Source organism: Pecten maximus, chromosome 10 (genome assembly GCF_902652985.1).
Source record: "Pecten maximus chromosome 10, xPecMax1.1, whole genome shotgun sequence".
NCBI classification, from domain to species: Eukaryota; Metazoa; Mollusca; class Bivalvia; order Pectinida; family Pectinidae; genus Pecten; species Pecten maximus.
In genome coordinates, this window is record NC_047024.1 from 23,232,859 (window position 1) to 23,250,005 (window position 17,147).

The following is a 17,147-nucleotide window of genomic DNA, read 5'->3' on the forward strand; positions in this document are numbered from 1 at the left end:
GAGACTTGTATATCACTTGTGATATACAAGTCTCTGGCTAGATCAGACCCCAGAAAAAAATTAATTGTTACTATGTCTAAATTTTAAATCATATTAAAATGAGCAATTTAAATATGTAAATGAGATATTATCTCCAATTTTTACTATTCGCTCATTCACAACATGTATGTTTAACAATAGATGATATAGGCGCTTATTTTACTTTTCTTAATTGAGAATGCATCAGATTATTTTTTCTGCAAGTTTCATGCAATTTGTGCCGAAATACACACACACATATTTGGGGGGGGGGGGGGGGGGATGGGATTGTGTATAATTGTTGTAATGGAATGAGTTAAATTATAATTCTATGTTGTATTGTGTTTCGGCATATTATCGTGATAACATATCTTATATACGATACTACATTTTAAGGGATAGGAGATCTAACAATGCTTTATAGTTTACATTTAGCACGTACCTGAACATAGCTGTTAAATTGTCCGACATGTGTAAAAGAGCTTTCAGATACCCTTTTCCTCGTGTAATCAATTGAAATCTACTTTTACCTTAAATGATTTTACATATACGTCTAACTGCAAAAAAGCAAATACGTGTACTTGAGACATATTTAAAAATATAATCTGTTTAGTATAAAAAAGATAATCTGAATTGTATAAAATAAATATGTACATATTGTGAAAGGGAATGGTACGTAGGAGTGATAAACAAGAAAATTAGGAGAATTTAGAAAATAATATTTAGTATATACAGAGACCTATATATATACTAGTATATAGGTCTCTGGTATATAAGTCTCTGGTCAAAGGTGAGGGAACAGGAGGCCGATTTATTGAGGTCTGACTCTCTGACCGGAGTGATATTTAGTGCGTATCCGTCAATATAGTTTCAGATCTGGTATGAAGACAATGTCAACGGGTTAAAAAAAAAAATCCTTTTGGGAGCCTCTAGCATTTCTCGACCGGATATGACATCATGCTTCTACTTTCAGACAGGAAATGGATGTGCCTGAAATGTGAGTGTCTCGCCGAAATATGCAAGGTGATAAATAACTTCTATCGCTTCAAAGGTAATGTTTCTTTACTGTATGACCCAATTATTCGAATGGCGATATGTCACTCTAATAGTTAGGGACATGTTCCAAGCCAAGATTACTTTTATTATCAAGAAAACTACATGAAATCCCCCATGTTTACGTTCTGTTTACATTCGATACTCCTCTTGGACTTTCATATTGTAGCACGTGCTTTTGACATCCTTTCGTCATTTTCATAAATAGAGAATCTGTCTTAATATTATACTTTTAACGCCACACCACTGACAATTCACTGACTTTCACGTTGAAGCTTTTCTGTTTTTAATGTTTACGAATTATGTTCTATTAAATTGTCCATATGAAGACATTTTCTGAAACTGTACATTAGGAAATCACTGCATTCCTAAGACATTCCATTGTCATTTATTCATGTACTAACAATTACATCTGTCATTCTGTAGGATAAAGTATCATGGTGGTGTTTGATGTAACAGAAAGAAGGCAGCTGTGGTGTAAAGATGAGCTTATCATTGTTAGTAGTACGAAGGACTAAAACGTTTCTGTAGATCAGGGTCAAATTTATTTTAATGTTAAACTCAATTCACATGTAAAACTTTGGAATCTACATTTCACTCCAGGACTCCTGCTTGTTATTATATGTTACATGTATAGGTCAGTGACTCAGTTTGTGGTCTTGTATGCAGTTCCGCACACATAGGAAACTGGATAAATGCATACATACTTACAAAAACTGTGTTACATTATCTAATAGGTATATATATAGCTGAAAGAAATTGATGATGGGCTGATCACAAAATGGGTTTAATTACAGGATCAGTCCATGGCTACCTTGTACTTATATACACATATGCTAAATGAGGTACAAAGGACAAATAGGAGGATATGAAAAATCACCTTTCATTATATGTATGCCCTGATGGATATAGTAAAACAGTAGATAATGTATGAATAAAAAACTGCATCATACAGCTGTTTCATCCTTTAGCACTGTTCAGCAACACTTAGGGCCCAAAAGTTTGGAAATCTAGAAAAATATATATATATATATATATAAATAAAAATACTGGAGGTAGACCAAAACAAATATAGAAGAGGAAATGTGTTCTAATTTTTAGCTTCCAATTAAACCAGTTCTGTTTTTTCTTGTTGGATAATTTTAGAAGAAATTGAAAAGTGTGTATGTGATAGCAGATTAATAGATAATCTTGTGATTTGAAGTCCAACTTAAAAGGATAATCTGATTGATCTTGCAATAGACAACCTCTTAGCTCCTGTTAGTATCAATAACTTCTGAGCTCCCTTCAGATGCAGATTTTGCAAATTTCTAGAATGGAATTATATTACAGATCTTCTGTACTCCGCAAATTAACTCAAAACAACTTCACTTGCTGATCATGAATAACAGACAACCTTATTGAAAAGTAATGGAATGGGATTACAAGCGGTTTGAAAACATAATTATTGCCTATATAGCTCAGGGTTTATACTCAAATGAAGGGAGACAATGCAAATTGTAAATTTCTTGTTCAAGCCATATAACTTCTGAACTGTTAAAAATATTGTGATGAAACTTGGAATATATTTGCACCACCTAAAGCGGTTATATGCAATGCACTGCCATTTGGTCACTGTGACCTTGACCTCAATGTCAAAGGTCAAATAAGTGCAAATTTGCCAATAATTTCTTTTCAGGTCTATAACTTCTAAACCATAAACTGTTGAAGATATTTTTATGAAACTTCGAGCATACTTGTACCACCTTAAGCCAATGTGCAGTGCAATGCTGTTAAGTTAATGTGACATCGACCTTGACCTCTAGGTTAAAGGTCAAATAAATGCAATTTTTATAATAATTTCTTGGCTGGGCCATAACTTCAAACTGTTGAAGATATGGGAAAGAAACTGCAGTAACGTCACTGTGACCTTGATGTCAAGGTCAAACAAGTGTATTTTTCTAGTGATTTCTTTTCCAGCAATAACATTTAGTGATATTCTGTTGAAAGCTTTTGTATACTTTTATCACCTCACTGACAAAGTCAGTGTGACCTTGACCTACAGGTCAAAGGTTAATTGAGTGGGAAAACAATCAATGCATAGTAAGGGAGAAGGGGAGACAATTATTTTTGTTTACTGTACTTTATTGTTGGGGATCTCTCACATATTACAGTATATTACAGTATATTACAGTATATCCTGTCTAAACCGGATGTCACAAGGAGAAGAATATTTATAGAGATCAGTTATAATCAACATTCTGGGAGATTTGTTTTGACTAAGATGTAAAACAAAGAAAAACCTCAGCTGTTTTATTTACAATGCATAAAAAAAAAAAATCAACTGTTGTCCAAAAATGTCAGTCGTTGTTTTCTGTGTGTTAAAAGCAGTTTTTTCATGTATGATATATTTTCTGTCGCCGTTTTTAAGTCTGATACATATCTCAGATACGAATTTCTTTCTTCATTACAAATTGTAAATGAAGCCGTGATAACACATCTTGACTATATATGTATCTGTGCCCGAACTTGCAATGTACGATTCGGTTATGCTGTTGTTGGCAGTATTTTCTCCACATGGACTTTACCACCTAGTGACTGACCAAATCGTTTTCCTATATAGCTAGTCACCCAAGTAAGTCAGCTCAGTTTCTATCACTACCTCACTAGACACACATGATATGTTAATAATGTAAAACTGTTTACATATTCTGGGTCGTCCTCAGTATCAACATCGTGGCTTTCTGAGGTCTGTATCAACTGGACGTTGAAAGGCACGTGTGTGCATTTGAAAAGTATTCATGATATGTGACAATAATCCTTTTTGGAGTGATAAAGAATCGTTGCCCACCTCGAGATGCCAATTAAAATTCCAGGTAAATCACATCCACGTCTGCCTTCAATCAGTGACATGACCGTTACCTTGAATAATCAGTAATTGTGAAGGTCTTTGAAGTGTTTGTTTAGATTGTTGCTTGTTGAGAAAACATGACAGCCAGTTAGACCTATTTGATAATTATCAAATTATTAAATATCAATAATTATCAAATTAGTATTTATAAATGATTCGTTGAAATTGATATTAATTGATAATTCATTGAAATTAATATTTATTAATAATTCAATGAAATTGATATCATAAAATACCTTTTGATAATTCTATCAATTTCATCAAACTAAAAATTATATCAAATACTTTGCTTTTTTTCCTTAATACAAGTTATAATCAAAATGTTTTTTTTTCTCATTTGAACGCCTCTCTGATACCTGATACCTGATAACTGAAGATAATGATGTTGTTAAGTAAAAACCGCTCACTTTACTGAGATCAGTAAAAATGATGAGCTGTGTTAATGTAACCCAGGCTGCGGATGGCGTGACACTTGGATATTAAAACCAAAGCTACATGTACATGTATGTAAATGTATCTAGTATATAAACTTCAAAATTATCATCAGGACTTATCATTCCACTGTTTGCACTCATACCGTTATTACCATCTTTGGCTAATACTCAGTTAGACTTTAACTTTATTAGGAATAGGTTATGAGACAGATGTACACCATTAACATCAGGACAGACCTCTTCACCGCCTTCCCGGGGACCAACATCAAGGGATGCTTTTCCATTTAACCCAATGCAACGACGACACTATAGGAGACTGGTTCGCCGCGCAGCTGTATTGCCACTTGTACCACTACACCAAGTAGAAGACGTAAGAGGACATCCAGGAAGCTGACCTACACATTGACGTTACGCCATTCACAGACTACGTTGTTGACCAGTGGATAGAGGGAGACAGTCGGGAACCACTACGACCACGATGGACCTGAAGGACGACCAACCACTTAGAAGCCTGGCACAGGAAACTCAAAAAGATTGTACACCATACACATCCTAACATCTTCACAATTATACGGACATTCGAGGACATACAGCCAGGCTACTAATGATTTAACTAGACTTCAACGTTGCGCTGGACCTCGACCCAGGAAATACAGAAACATTGACACTCGCCTTGTCCTTCAGAAACAGAGACTGGAGAACCATATAATATCCTACACCGACGCAGCCTCTGAATTTCTTCACTTAGGTTGTACTGATGTAACATGGACAAGGTTGTACTGATGTAACATGGACAAGGTTGTACTGGTGTAACATGGACAAGGTTGTACTGATGTAACATGGACAAGGTTGTACTGATGTAACATGGACAAGGTTGTACTGATGTAACATGGACAAGGTTGTACTGATGTAACATGGACAAGGTTATACTGATGTAACATGGACAAGGTTGTACTGGTGTAACATGGACAAGGTTGTACTGATGTAACATGGACAAGGTTGTACTGATGTAACATGGACAAGGTTGTACTGATGTAACATGGACAAGGTTGTACTGATGTAACATGGACAAGGTTATACTGATGTAACATGGACAAGTTTGTACTGATGTAACATGGACAAGGTTGTACTGATGTAACATGGACAGTGCTTTATCGTATTTGTATTTTACTACACTGTGATAATAAATTTGTAGATTTGTTCCAACTGTGTACATGTATACATGTATTTGCATGCCTGTTACAGTTTTCTGTGTATATTCATTGATTTCAATTTTGTCCGTTGTATAACATTATATGATATAAACATAATGTAAGATTCTAATAGTCCTACCAAAATATGTGATATTATATTAACACGTAATATTCTATGATTATAATACTGATATTTCAAACTGTGTATCTTTAAATTAGCATACATGTACATTTCTAGTGCTCTATATAATTAAGATTCTAATGATGTTATTCCTATCAAAATGTGTAAATTTACATTAACGTGTATAATTGTAGTTCTCAATTTATAATAAAGATTCTGATAATGTTGTTTTCAAATTATGAAAAGATATATTAACTTGCAGAATTCTAATGTTCTTACTTTTTGTATAGCTTATCTATATCAATGTGATTAATACTATATTATAGAATTTTTTAAATTTATATGCTTGTGTTTTGGTTTTCTTTAGTTGTCAAATGATTTCTACAGGTAAAATATCTTGGTAAATATAGAACATGTATGAAACAGACTATAATTACCCTCCCTTTGATGTCTCTGCCTATTGTTCTAAATATGTAGGCGTTCAGGGAACACACCGTTAGACCAGATAGATTTTAGAAGTATACTTATACCATGGTCATTTCAACATCACAGGTTTTGAGAATAGACAGGTTCCGGATTATACAGGTTTTAACTGCTATAATTTAAGAGTGAAATGCTGGGGCCAAATAATAAAGCAGGAATAGACAAGGATCTGGATTAGACAGGGGTTTTGACAAGTTATATTGTACATGTAGATGATCAGGTCCTTCCGCATGAACTTCCAGAAATAAATAGGGTCTATTCATTTTTTATGCCTCTGAAGGCTAAAAGGCATTCAACACAATTTTTGAAGCAAGATCACTATGAAAAAACATCTCTATCTTTTCATGCTGTTTTGTCCGTTGGTGTCTCCTTGACCTATATTAAGTATCTGTCATAATACAACCCTGGCAGTTGGCATGTTGTCTTTTTTATATCCGTTGTCCTGATTTGACCCAACTTGCTGTTGGTGTCCCCCTGACACCCGTATATGACCCTGGCTGTTGGTGTCCCCCTGACACCTGTCCCCATATGACCCTGGCTGTTGGTGTCCCCCTGACACCCGTCCTCATATGACCCTGACTGTTGTTTTCCCCCTGACACCTGTCCCCATATGACCCTGGTTGTTGGTGTTCCCCGACACCTGTCCCCATATGACCCTGGTTGTTGGTGTCCCCCGACACCTGTCCCCATATGACCCTGGTTGTTGGTGTCCCCCGACACCTGTCCCCATATGACCCTGGTTGTTGGTGTCCCCCTGACACCTGTCCCCATATGACCCTGGTTGTTGGTGTCCCCCTGACACCCGTCCTCATATGACCTTGGTTGTTGGTGTCCCCCTGACACCCGTCCTCATATGACCCTGGTTGTTGGTGTCCCCTGACACCTGTCCCCGTATGACCCTGGTTGTTGGTGTCCCCTGACACCTGTCCCCGTATGACCCTGGTTGTTGGTGTCCCCTGACACCTGTCCCTGTATGACCCTGGTTGTTGGTGTCCCCCTGACACCTGTCCTCATATGACCCTGGTTGTTGGTGTCCCCTGACACCTGTCCTCATATGACCCTGACTGTTGGTGTCCCCCCGACACCTGTCCCCATATGACCCTGGTTGTTGGTGTCCCCTGATACCTGTCCCCGTATGACCCTGGTTGTTGGTGTCCCCCTGACACCTGTCCTCATATGACCCTGGTTGTTGGTGTCCCCTGACACCTGTCCCCGTATGACCCTGGTTGTTGGTGTCCCCTGATACCTGTCCCCGTATGACCCTGGTTGTTGGTGTCCCCCTGACACCTGTCCTCATATGACCCTGGTTGTTGGTGTCCCCTGACACCTGTCCCCGTATGACCCTGGTTGTTGGTGTCCCCTGACACCTGTCCTCATATGACCCTGACTGTTGGTGTCCCCCCGACACCTGTCCCCATATGACCCTGGTTGTTGGTGTCCCCTGATACCTGTCCCCGTATGACCCTGGTTGTTGGTGTCCCCTGATACCTGTCCCCGTATGACCCTGCACTATTACAAGGATGTATAATTATATAACCTTAGCCCTAGCCTGTACAAATAAGAACTCCTACTCAGTGCCTTGATGGAAATTAAACTGGTTCTCTGGCAGCATTGAATCCACAGTTCATCTCATCACTGAGTTAAAGAAGTATGGTCTGTCAGCTTAGTGATAAAGACCATTTTTAACACTATAATACATCTTAAATATCCAAAGGTGATGTTTTTAATAAGCTATCTCCTCGTCATGTGTACTGTAATGTCTGGTACAATTCAGTGACCTTGACCTCAGCACTAACCAAGCTAGTTAGCCGATTGCTTTTGGTTTGGTTTATTTTGTTTAACGTCCTATTAACAGCTAGAGTCATTTAAGGACAGCCTCCCATGCGTGCGACATGCATGCGTGTGGCGAGTGCTTATGTGTGTTTTGGGAGGCTGCGGTATGTTCATGTTAAGTCTCCTTGTGATAGGCCAGAACTTTTGCCGATTTATACTGCTACCTCACTGAAACATACTGCCGAAGACACCCATCCAGCAGACACCCCACCCGGTCACATTATACTGACAACGTGTGAACCAGTCGTCTCACTCCAAATATGCTGTGAGCACTAAGCAGGAGTAGCAACTACCATTTTTAATGACTCTGGTATGTCTCGGCTAGGGGACAGAACCCAAAGCCTTCCTCACAGCGGCGAACGCTCAACTAAAGGCCAAAAGTGAGGCACTGTCAAGGGAGACATTAGGAAGAAGAGAGTTGTTCAGAAAGAAGAGAAAAGATAAGATCCCATATTTAGTCGCCTCCTACGATCATGCAATGGGGGTAGCATGCAGGTATACAATTCTTACGCGCTACATATACCTGTAGGGCAGAGCTTCATATATATATGATCTCTATATGATTACTTCAATGACACAAATTTTTCATGATATAATTTTGGTAATACCTTGATCATGTTTCATATCAATCACCACTTTATTCAATATGGTGACCTTGATGACCTTAGAGCTGATCTTGACCTTTGAACTACCGTAGATTATGAATATCAGTACTTAAGTTTCTGTATATAACTTTTCCTTCTTCATTGTTATTTGATAAAGAACTTTTGTCTCTATATTGATGTCCTGTTCATACAAAAGATATTTTGTTGCTATTGCAATTTGGATAATTTTGCATAGACACTTTTGGCGGTTATATCGTCTCTTCTGGAAGTTTGTACATATAAGTATATGGATATTTGATAAGTGGCCACAGGCTGTTAGCACAGTGACTATTGTACATGTGAGTGGTTGGGGAAATAGAAACCCAATGACTATTGTACATGTGAGTGGTTGTGGAAATAGAAACCCAATGACTATTGTACATGTGAGTGGTTGTGGAAATAGAAACCCAATGACTATTGTACATGTGAGTGGTTGGGGAAATAGAAACCCAATGACTATTGTACATGTGAGTGGTTGTGGAAATAGAAACCCAATGACTATTGTACATGCGAGTGGTTGTGGAAATAGAAACCCTAGGCTGCTTATTTTATGAATAATTGATCACTGATCAACAAAATAATATTGATAAACACTAACAAAGGCCGACGGACCTGTCATGTCAGTGGAAGTGTCGAGTACACAGGGCTACTGTCATTATAGCTGTTTAACACATGGGAATCGGGTAGCCTATATGCTTTGTTTACAGTTACAAGAAGGTGATTATCGTGAATAATGAATTAATCAATATTAAACAGATGGAAGAGATCCGGAAATATCATTATGAGGTTTTTAACTTGACTACGGACACAAACCTGTTTTGTAGCTATTAACCTCCCATGTTGATAGAATAATATACAACGTATAGGGTTTCTGGCCTAGAAAATGGATTCTGTTGTTCAGGTAGATAAATGATTGTAAAAGCAAGGTTATATATTATTGTTTGTGCTTCAACATCTTGTTACAATTATATATACAGAAATAGATCAATAGAAATGTTTATGTACACAATAGTTGTAGGGTTTATACAGTGTAATCAATCCACAATCATAAACATCCAGTGATTGTCTTGACAACAATGAGGTTCAAAGATGGAAATCACAAACCTAACTCCAATGAAACACAATAACTCTCTTACATTGATTAATAACCCTGTGTAAGGGAAGGGAAGTAACTTTTACTAGCTCTGATCATTATATGCAGAGAAAATATAATATATGGTGCTTGTGAATTCTCTCTCAGTGAAAACTAATGATGTGTGGTCAGCTGGCTGAATTCATGTGGACAAACTGTATTAAAGGTTTTACTTTATTTATAAAATTGGAAAAGTAGGTTTTTTTTGGTTATTCGACAACAACAATATGACAAATAAAATTGGAAAAGCTCCAATTTTCACCAAAGTCATTGTGTATTGTTATAATTAGGCTGTTTTTTTGTTTATTTAACTGCTTTGTTAAATTTGCCTCTTGAACAATCAGGGTTGATTTTGAAGCTCTTTGTAGTAGCTGGTGGCTACCTCACCCAAGGACAAAACCATGACAGCATTGGATGGCTGAAATGTGATCTCAGCTTCCATAAGAGTATATACTACAGGCTGCTTTTGCAGCCTCAGTTATTTTGTTAATCATAAAAATGATATTTTTAATTAAGTTGAACAATTGGAAATTATGCTAATTAGGGGTGTGCAATAATATTGCTTATACCAGTTAGTGTAGTATTTTGTTTGGCAGTGACACTGTTTATGTAAAAATGTGATTTTAAAAAAGTCAAGAATTTTGATTTGACATTTAGTACCATGCATGTTGGGCACATTTTATTTGTTTTAATTAGTTCATTTGTACAATTAAACTTCTTAATCTATCTCTCTTTTATACCAATTACTTTTATTATTTTGATCCAGGGATGTTGCATCCAAAATACTTAGCTATATAGATATAGTCTAGCCCTTTATCTGAAAGGAAAATATGAACTTCTAACTAGAATAATCTTTAACTTATATTTCTACTCGAAGATTCTTGAAAAAGTATTTTTGTACATTGTTCAAAATTTTTCTGCTGTCATTTCTTAAAGTGTGCTTCTTAACATAATTGATAATGATATATTTGTTTGCTTTATCAATTAAGTTAACATACATGTATGTGGAAATTCAAAGCTCGTTAATCAGTTTGATATAAAATGTATTGAGAATTCAAAATGATTCTGAGGCAAGGCTTGAACTATTTTAAATTTGAAGCAAAATATAACGCTTTAAGCTGAATTTCATAAAAGTTTGCCGTGGATTGTTTTCTTCAACTATAACTACCAGTAACTCAAAGTTTTCATTTTTGTGGTCAAAATAAATAACAATTTCTAGCTAAGTGAAGGGAGATAACTCTAATTACTCCATAATCTTTATAAATTATTTTCCTGCTAAGTTTGTGTTATAACATGTATGTCTATAGTATGTATATTCATACACAAGATAATCAAAGGTCACAAAAACATATATAGGGGGTCAAGGTAAAGTACTTTAAAATGATTTAAATCACAAATGGCGTTGTGACTGGTAGCACGGTCTTATCCAGAATATGCTGTATATATATTTTCTGTCATTGGTTACAGTCAAACCTGGCATATGTGACCTTCCAAGGTGATCTTTTAATCCAGGTTCAGGTAACTAGTATAGCAAATAACATAGGGAGGGAAAAAAACCCAGTCACATATGAAAGGGAGTCATTATCACTTAATTCAGGCGATCATGATCACTAAGGCAGGTTTGACTGTAATTGGATTTTATACCTTCACAATGTTGAATGTTTGCTAAAAATATTCTAGATTCATTTAAGATGAGTTCAGAGTGAGAATTGTCTCCCCTTTATATTTCAGTTTTCTTCACTATGAGATGACATAACCGTTACCGTGGTACATCAGGGTACACAAACATTCCAGTATGGATGCTGGGGCCACGGCCGGGGGATCCTCAGCAAACGCCCACTCGTCGCCAGCATCAGCTGCAGCAACAGCAGCCAAGTCACTGCTCTATCACGACTACGCCAACGACTCGAAGCTCTCCATCTCTCTCCGGCGCTACAAACTAAAGGACCAGGTGGTGTGTCCAAACTGTGGTCAGTTCCACGAGCCACAAGGAACCCACCTGTACGACTACCACCAAGCAGTGGACGAGGATCTTATGTGTCAGATTTGCCTCCAGCCGCTAGTCAATCCGCTGGACACTCGCTGTGGCCACACCTTCTGTTCACGATGTCTACATAACTACCTCAAGATCCAGAGCCAGTGTCCTGTGGACAGACAACGCCTTGACGACTCCGACATACAGCAGTCCAGCATACTAGTGAGAAGGTGAGTCAGGATTTGTTTACAGGGACTGTTCAAAGACATTTGCTTATTTTGGTTATCAGAAAATTCTCCAAAAAAAAAATCGATAAAAAATATTTGTTATATCTCATGATCATTAACAGTGTTGGAAATTTGTCTGTTTTTCCCTTTGTCAACCAACTATTTAGATTTCCCTTAGATACTTGACCTATTGGACCAATCCAGTTTTGAAATAACAACACTATTTAGTTTCAAGATGTGGTTTGACCAGGATTTTCAAATTCCAATGCCTGTTCCAGTTACCTCCCCTTCTTTACATCAGCAACATGTCTGTAATCGCATTATATCACTACCCACAATTCTTCTGAAATGTTTCTGATAGAAACAAAGATGGTTGTCAGACAGTTCATCATTGTTTTACAAATCAAATTTTACCAATTTTATGTAGAACAAATTATCACTGATGGTATTCATTGACTTATACTTAATGGACACCATCAGGTATTTTAAGCTGCAATTATCACTGGGTTTAGTATAGATGAAGATGAGTCGTCCGACTGTATTGACATAATATTATCAGTGAAGTAAACAACCTTTTTATGATCATTATCTTTTACCAGAAAGGTACACTTACAATGTATAGCAAATTTTTTTTGTGTTTTCACAATTTGTGTCATTTGACATCTTTACTAAAGGGGAATAACTCTGGTTGCTTTATGTCAAACAGTGCTGTGTGTAGTCTGAACATGTCTGCACTCATATTTGATGTCTGTTCATACTTTGATATAAATTGAAACCAGTCTTTGATTTCTGGAATGGCAATTCAGGTTTTGACTGAGGAGTATTGACTCCTTGATAAATCTGAACATCCCCAAGAGATTTTGTAAAAACAAGTAAGCAAACATTGCATTGGCTTATGATGACAAATTGCTGAGGTGTTTTTTCACAGCAGAAGTTTCTCTCTTAGAAGTTTTGATCCAATCTTTCAATTGGCCTGTATAATTTCATTTGAAAATATTTATTGGGTTCTAATATAAGCATGCTACACATTCATCAGTCATCAAGCCCCAATATAACTTTGTTTTCATACCGAGGTGTAAATATTATCGATTTTTAGGTCACCTATTACAAAGTGACCTATTATAATCGGATAGTACTCTGATCATAAATCGCCACACGTACGGTTTATATAGAGTACACTCCTTTTTTGTGTTATAACTCCATAACCAAAAAAAATATCTTTAAAGTTATTCCTTAAATAACGATGTAAACTTGAAATATTTGACATTTTTTTAGTCTATATAAAAAAAAATATGGAGACATTGTAGAATTTCTTTTCTATAAGTTGATATATTGGGATGTATCTGTGAGCAGTACATCTTAAACGGTCAGAACAAAGTCAAGTAGAGTCCGGCATGTCTGTGACTTGAAATACTGTTTGACAAAAGGGATTTGAGTCACGCTTATATGATTTACATGTCGTTTAGTTCCGCTCTTTTTGGAAAGGCAACAAATTGACAGTCAGGCAATATTCATAGTGAGAGCGCTAGCGGAGATAGAACAATTAGATGACGGACTTGTCTTTTATAAGTTTAGATTTGTATAAGACTCTCTGATTGGTCAAGATCGATGGAATGAGCACAACACTTATGCTGGAGACCACTAGATCAATTTGATGAATGGAGCACATGTCATTTTGATTAGCCTAGATAAGCTGTACTGTGATTTTGACTACGTCGTCCAATCGGCACCAGATTGGCGCTGACTTTTGCTGAGATTGCCGATCGTATAATTCGCCTTGTATTTGTCTGATGAATGTTTATTACTGTATATGTTGCAGGCCTTTTTGTTTGATTTGCTCCAAATAAAGACATTTTTATTTCATGTTTAAACACTGCTGGCAATTTCTGCTACTTTTTATCTGTAGTGGTTATACGAAGCCAGCTAATTTCCTGTTGTCTGGTTGTGCGACTGATCAGTTCGCTGTGCTGTTTATAAATAACTCTTATCTGATATGTCAATGGAAAATTGGTTATTGTATCATTTATATGTTGAGATTTGATGTCTGTATGGTTCTAGTTTATGTTTTTATTGACACAAACACAACATTATTTTGCTGCATTTTTCGAATGTACATCTTAGTAGATGGTAAAATGTTGTCTATTTCAACAAATTTTATTGCCAAAGATGATTAAAGTCAATGTGATTGAATGACAGGCAAGGCCTTTATAAATTCTCTCAGACAGTGGCTAAAGCAATAGCTAGCTATAGATTGACATTTTGTGAATTACAGATATTAAATTTTGAAATGAAAATTATATAATACAACAGTTAAAGGGAGATTACTTATTCGTATATCTTAATTACAATTTATATTCACATGTCACACACGCATAATACAATTACAGCATTTATTTGATTATTATGAACTTATATAAACTACATGCCACTCATGCAGATATTGACATTGTCCAGGCAATGTTTGATATTTCTGGATGTCATTTCCATCTGTTGCCATGGTTATTTTAGCCTTAATAAGTTATGTTCTTTCTCCATTACATCAAATTAAAGTATAGAAAGAGGTTGGGAGGTGTCTTGATATTTTAAAATCAGCTGATTTGTTTTACTCTATCTTTCTGTTTGAAAATTTGACCATGCATGCAGATAATTGTCTTTCTGTAGTATCTATTTCAAAAGTACATTTTTCAGTTGAACTTTAATCAGAGCTTTTTTTAATTTTAACTCCTAGCTGAGTGAACAACTTTAGCCTGTTTGGTCGACTAAAACAGGATTTTCTTGGAGCCATAGCACAGTGTATGAAAGTATATATGAAAATTCCTTAGACAATATGTCTACAGAAAATTGAAATCCCATAGCCCAAGTCATTTTTCCATAGACCCATTTTGTAAACATATTGTTGAAAGTAGCATAACTGTCACGCAAACGCTTGCATCATCCAGTAATAACACGCTGTTATGAGTTAAAAAAACTCTATTGTAAGCTCTGATTTCATATGATCATTTGACAGAAAATATTGGAATGTTGTTTACATGAATTGTAATGTAAGTCAGGACTCAAACTTTTCATAGCCAATATTAATGGGGCCAACACTTTGAAATTTTACATAGACCGACCAGGTTTTCTATAGCCTCTGGCCATCGGACCACCTTTACGTTCGAACACTGATAGCATATACATTTGTACTTCAAGATGATTAAAGATGGCCACTGTGGCTTGTGAACATCACAAGCAGAGACTTCAAATTTAAGAATTCAAGATGGCCACTTTGGCTTCGTGTGAGCATGACAAGCAGAGACTTCAAATAAAAGGATTCAAGATGGCCATTGTGGCTTGTGAACATGACAAGCAGAGACTTCAAATAAAAGAATTTAAGATGGCCACTGTGGCTTGTGAATATGACAAGCAGACTTCAAATTTAAGGATTCAAGATGGCCACTGTGGCCTAGCTGTGATAGGTTAGAAATCTTTACTGGAGTTCTAATACCAGTATATGCTAACTTTGATGCATTCTAGATACTTTAAGTTAAATTATCAAATTCAAATTTTAGGATTCATTATGGCCTCTATATATAGCCTCAGATTGCCTAAAAAATTACTGTTGTATCTCTGGTTTAAAGTGATACTGTGAGCATGTGTCATGCTCACTGACCTCTTGGAATTTCCATGGGGAAATGTTTATGTTCAAATTTCCAAGCCTAAGTAAAGAACGTTAATAGTATTCAGCCGAACTTAAACCATTAAAATACACATAGTCTGCTTTCTCTTCTGGACTAAATGGATTTGTGAAATTCAGAACAAATTACCGAGAGTAGAAGTTTTATTGGTAATTTTTGATAATTATATCTAAAGTTAGGGTCAAAAATGAAAGTCTTCTCCGGGGATCCCTTAATAGGAAAAGTTGGCATCTCTGAACAGTACGTTATGGATTCAAGATGGCTGCCTTGGTTTCCGATGATCCTCGTAATAATGCCAGTAATTTGAGTTATGTGGGTGGTATATTCACCTTTTTCAGTGCATATCTACTGCGATAATTTTGTAGACATTTGTAACAGTGTTGATCGCGTCTGTTACAGACATTTTGTTAAACTGCCAATAATGACTTCAACACATTTTCATGAAATTCCGTACCTGGTATCATCACTCCAAATAAATATACGCCTTTTATTTTTATTTTCCAGTGTTTTTCTTCACAGTGGAGTATAAATTTGGTGGAAGGGGAGGGGAGGGAAGAGGGATGTTAACCCTTTCAGATCTTCATTGTTTGATAATTAGATGTTTACATTTGCCATTATTTGTTACCATCTAGCTAGACTAAAGTACTTCATGTTCAAATAAACATTATAATTTTACAATCTTCCTCAACTCTATCTGGAGTGCAACGCACTTCCCTGAACTCAACAGCACTCGGTAGGATTTCCAATTTCAGACTTGTGTTATTGATGCGTACAAATGGCCAACATATGTCATGGGGGAACCGTCATAGCAGGAAGATAATCAGCGAAGGATTATCTCCCATTATTGTCACTTAACTAGCTTTGGAAAATTATGGTTGTTATGGAAACGGAAATTGAAGTTTGATCCTTGTGGGAGGTACAAAAAAGATCGGTATTTTCTGTCTGTGAAGATCAAGAAAAACAATAATTGTCTTCATTGTTACGTGGTGTGGCATATGATACTGTACTGAGATTTGTTTTGGGAGGGTTCCATGAGGTGTATTCCCATTAAAATATATCTATATATATATGTTTGTATTTAGATGAAGGGTCTTGCACTAGAAAACATATTCAGATCCTTGTTTATGTGTATACTGTAGGTACTATTCAAAAACAGTTCTTACCCTACACATCTATTGAAGTACACATCTAGGAAAAGTATTTGAAGCAAAATATTGAAGTATCACTGTGAAAGTTGTTTGAAGGCAGATTTTAGATATCGAAGTTTAATGATGGTGTTATTGGTACAAATGTCTGGAGTATTACATGCATTGCGGGTCCGGATGCTGAGGTAGGTGTTGGCCATTAATCTATTGAATATTAAACACTATTGTGAGGTAAAATATTGTTCTCTGGTAACTACTAACAATGTAATGGAAATTAATCATGTTAAATTCAATTTAATATTAGACTAGTTAATATTAGTAATAA

The 17,147-nt window shown here is 36.2% G+C and overlaps 1 protein-coding gene across 1 annotated transcript in view; it reads left to right on the forward strand.

Moving 5' to 3' along the window:
- Positions 1-984: 984 nt before the first annotated feature.
- Positions 985-17,147, forward strand: part of LOC117335431 (E3 ubiquitin-protein ligase LNX-like) — a 110,081-nt gene continuing 93,918 nt past the window's right edge. The window contains exons 1-2 of the mRNA XM_033895404.1: positions 985-1,069; positions 11,533-12,006. Coding sequence (XP_033751295.1) covers positions 11,597-12,006 — 410 coding nt within the window. The 5' untranslated portion in view covers positions 985-1,069; positions 11,533-11,596. The remainder of the gene's footprint in view (positions 1,070-11,532; positions 12,007-17,147) is intronic.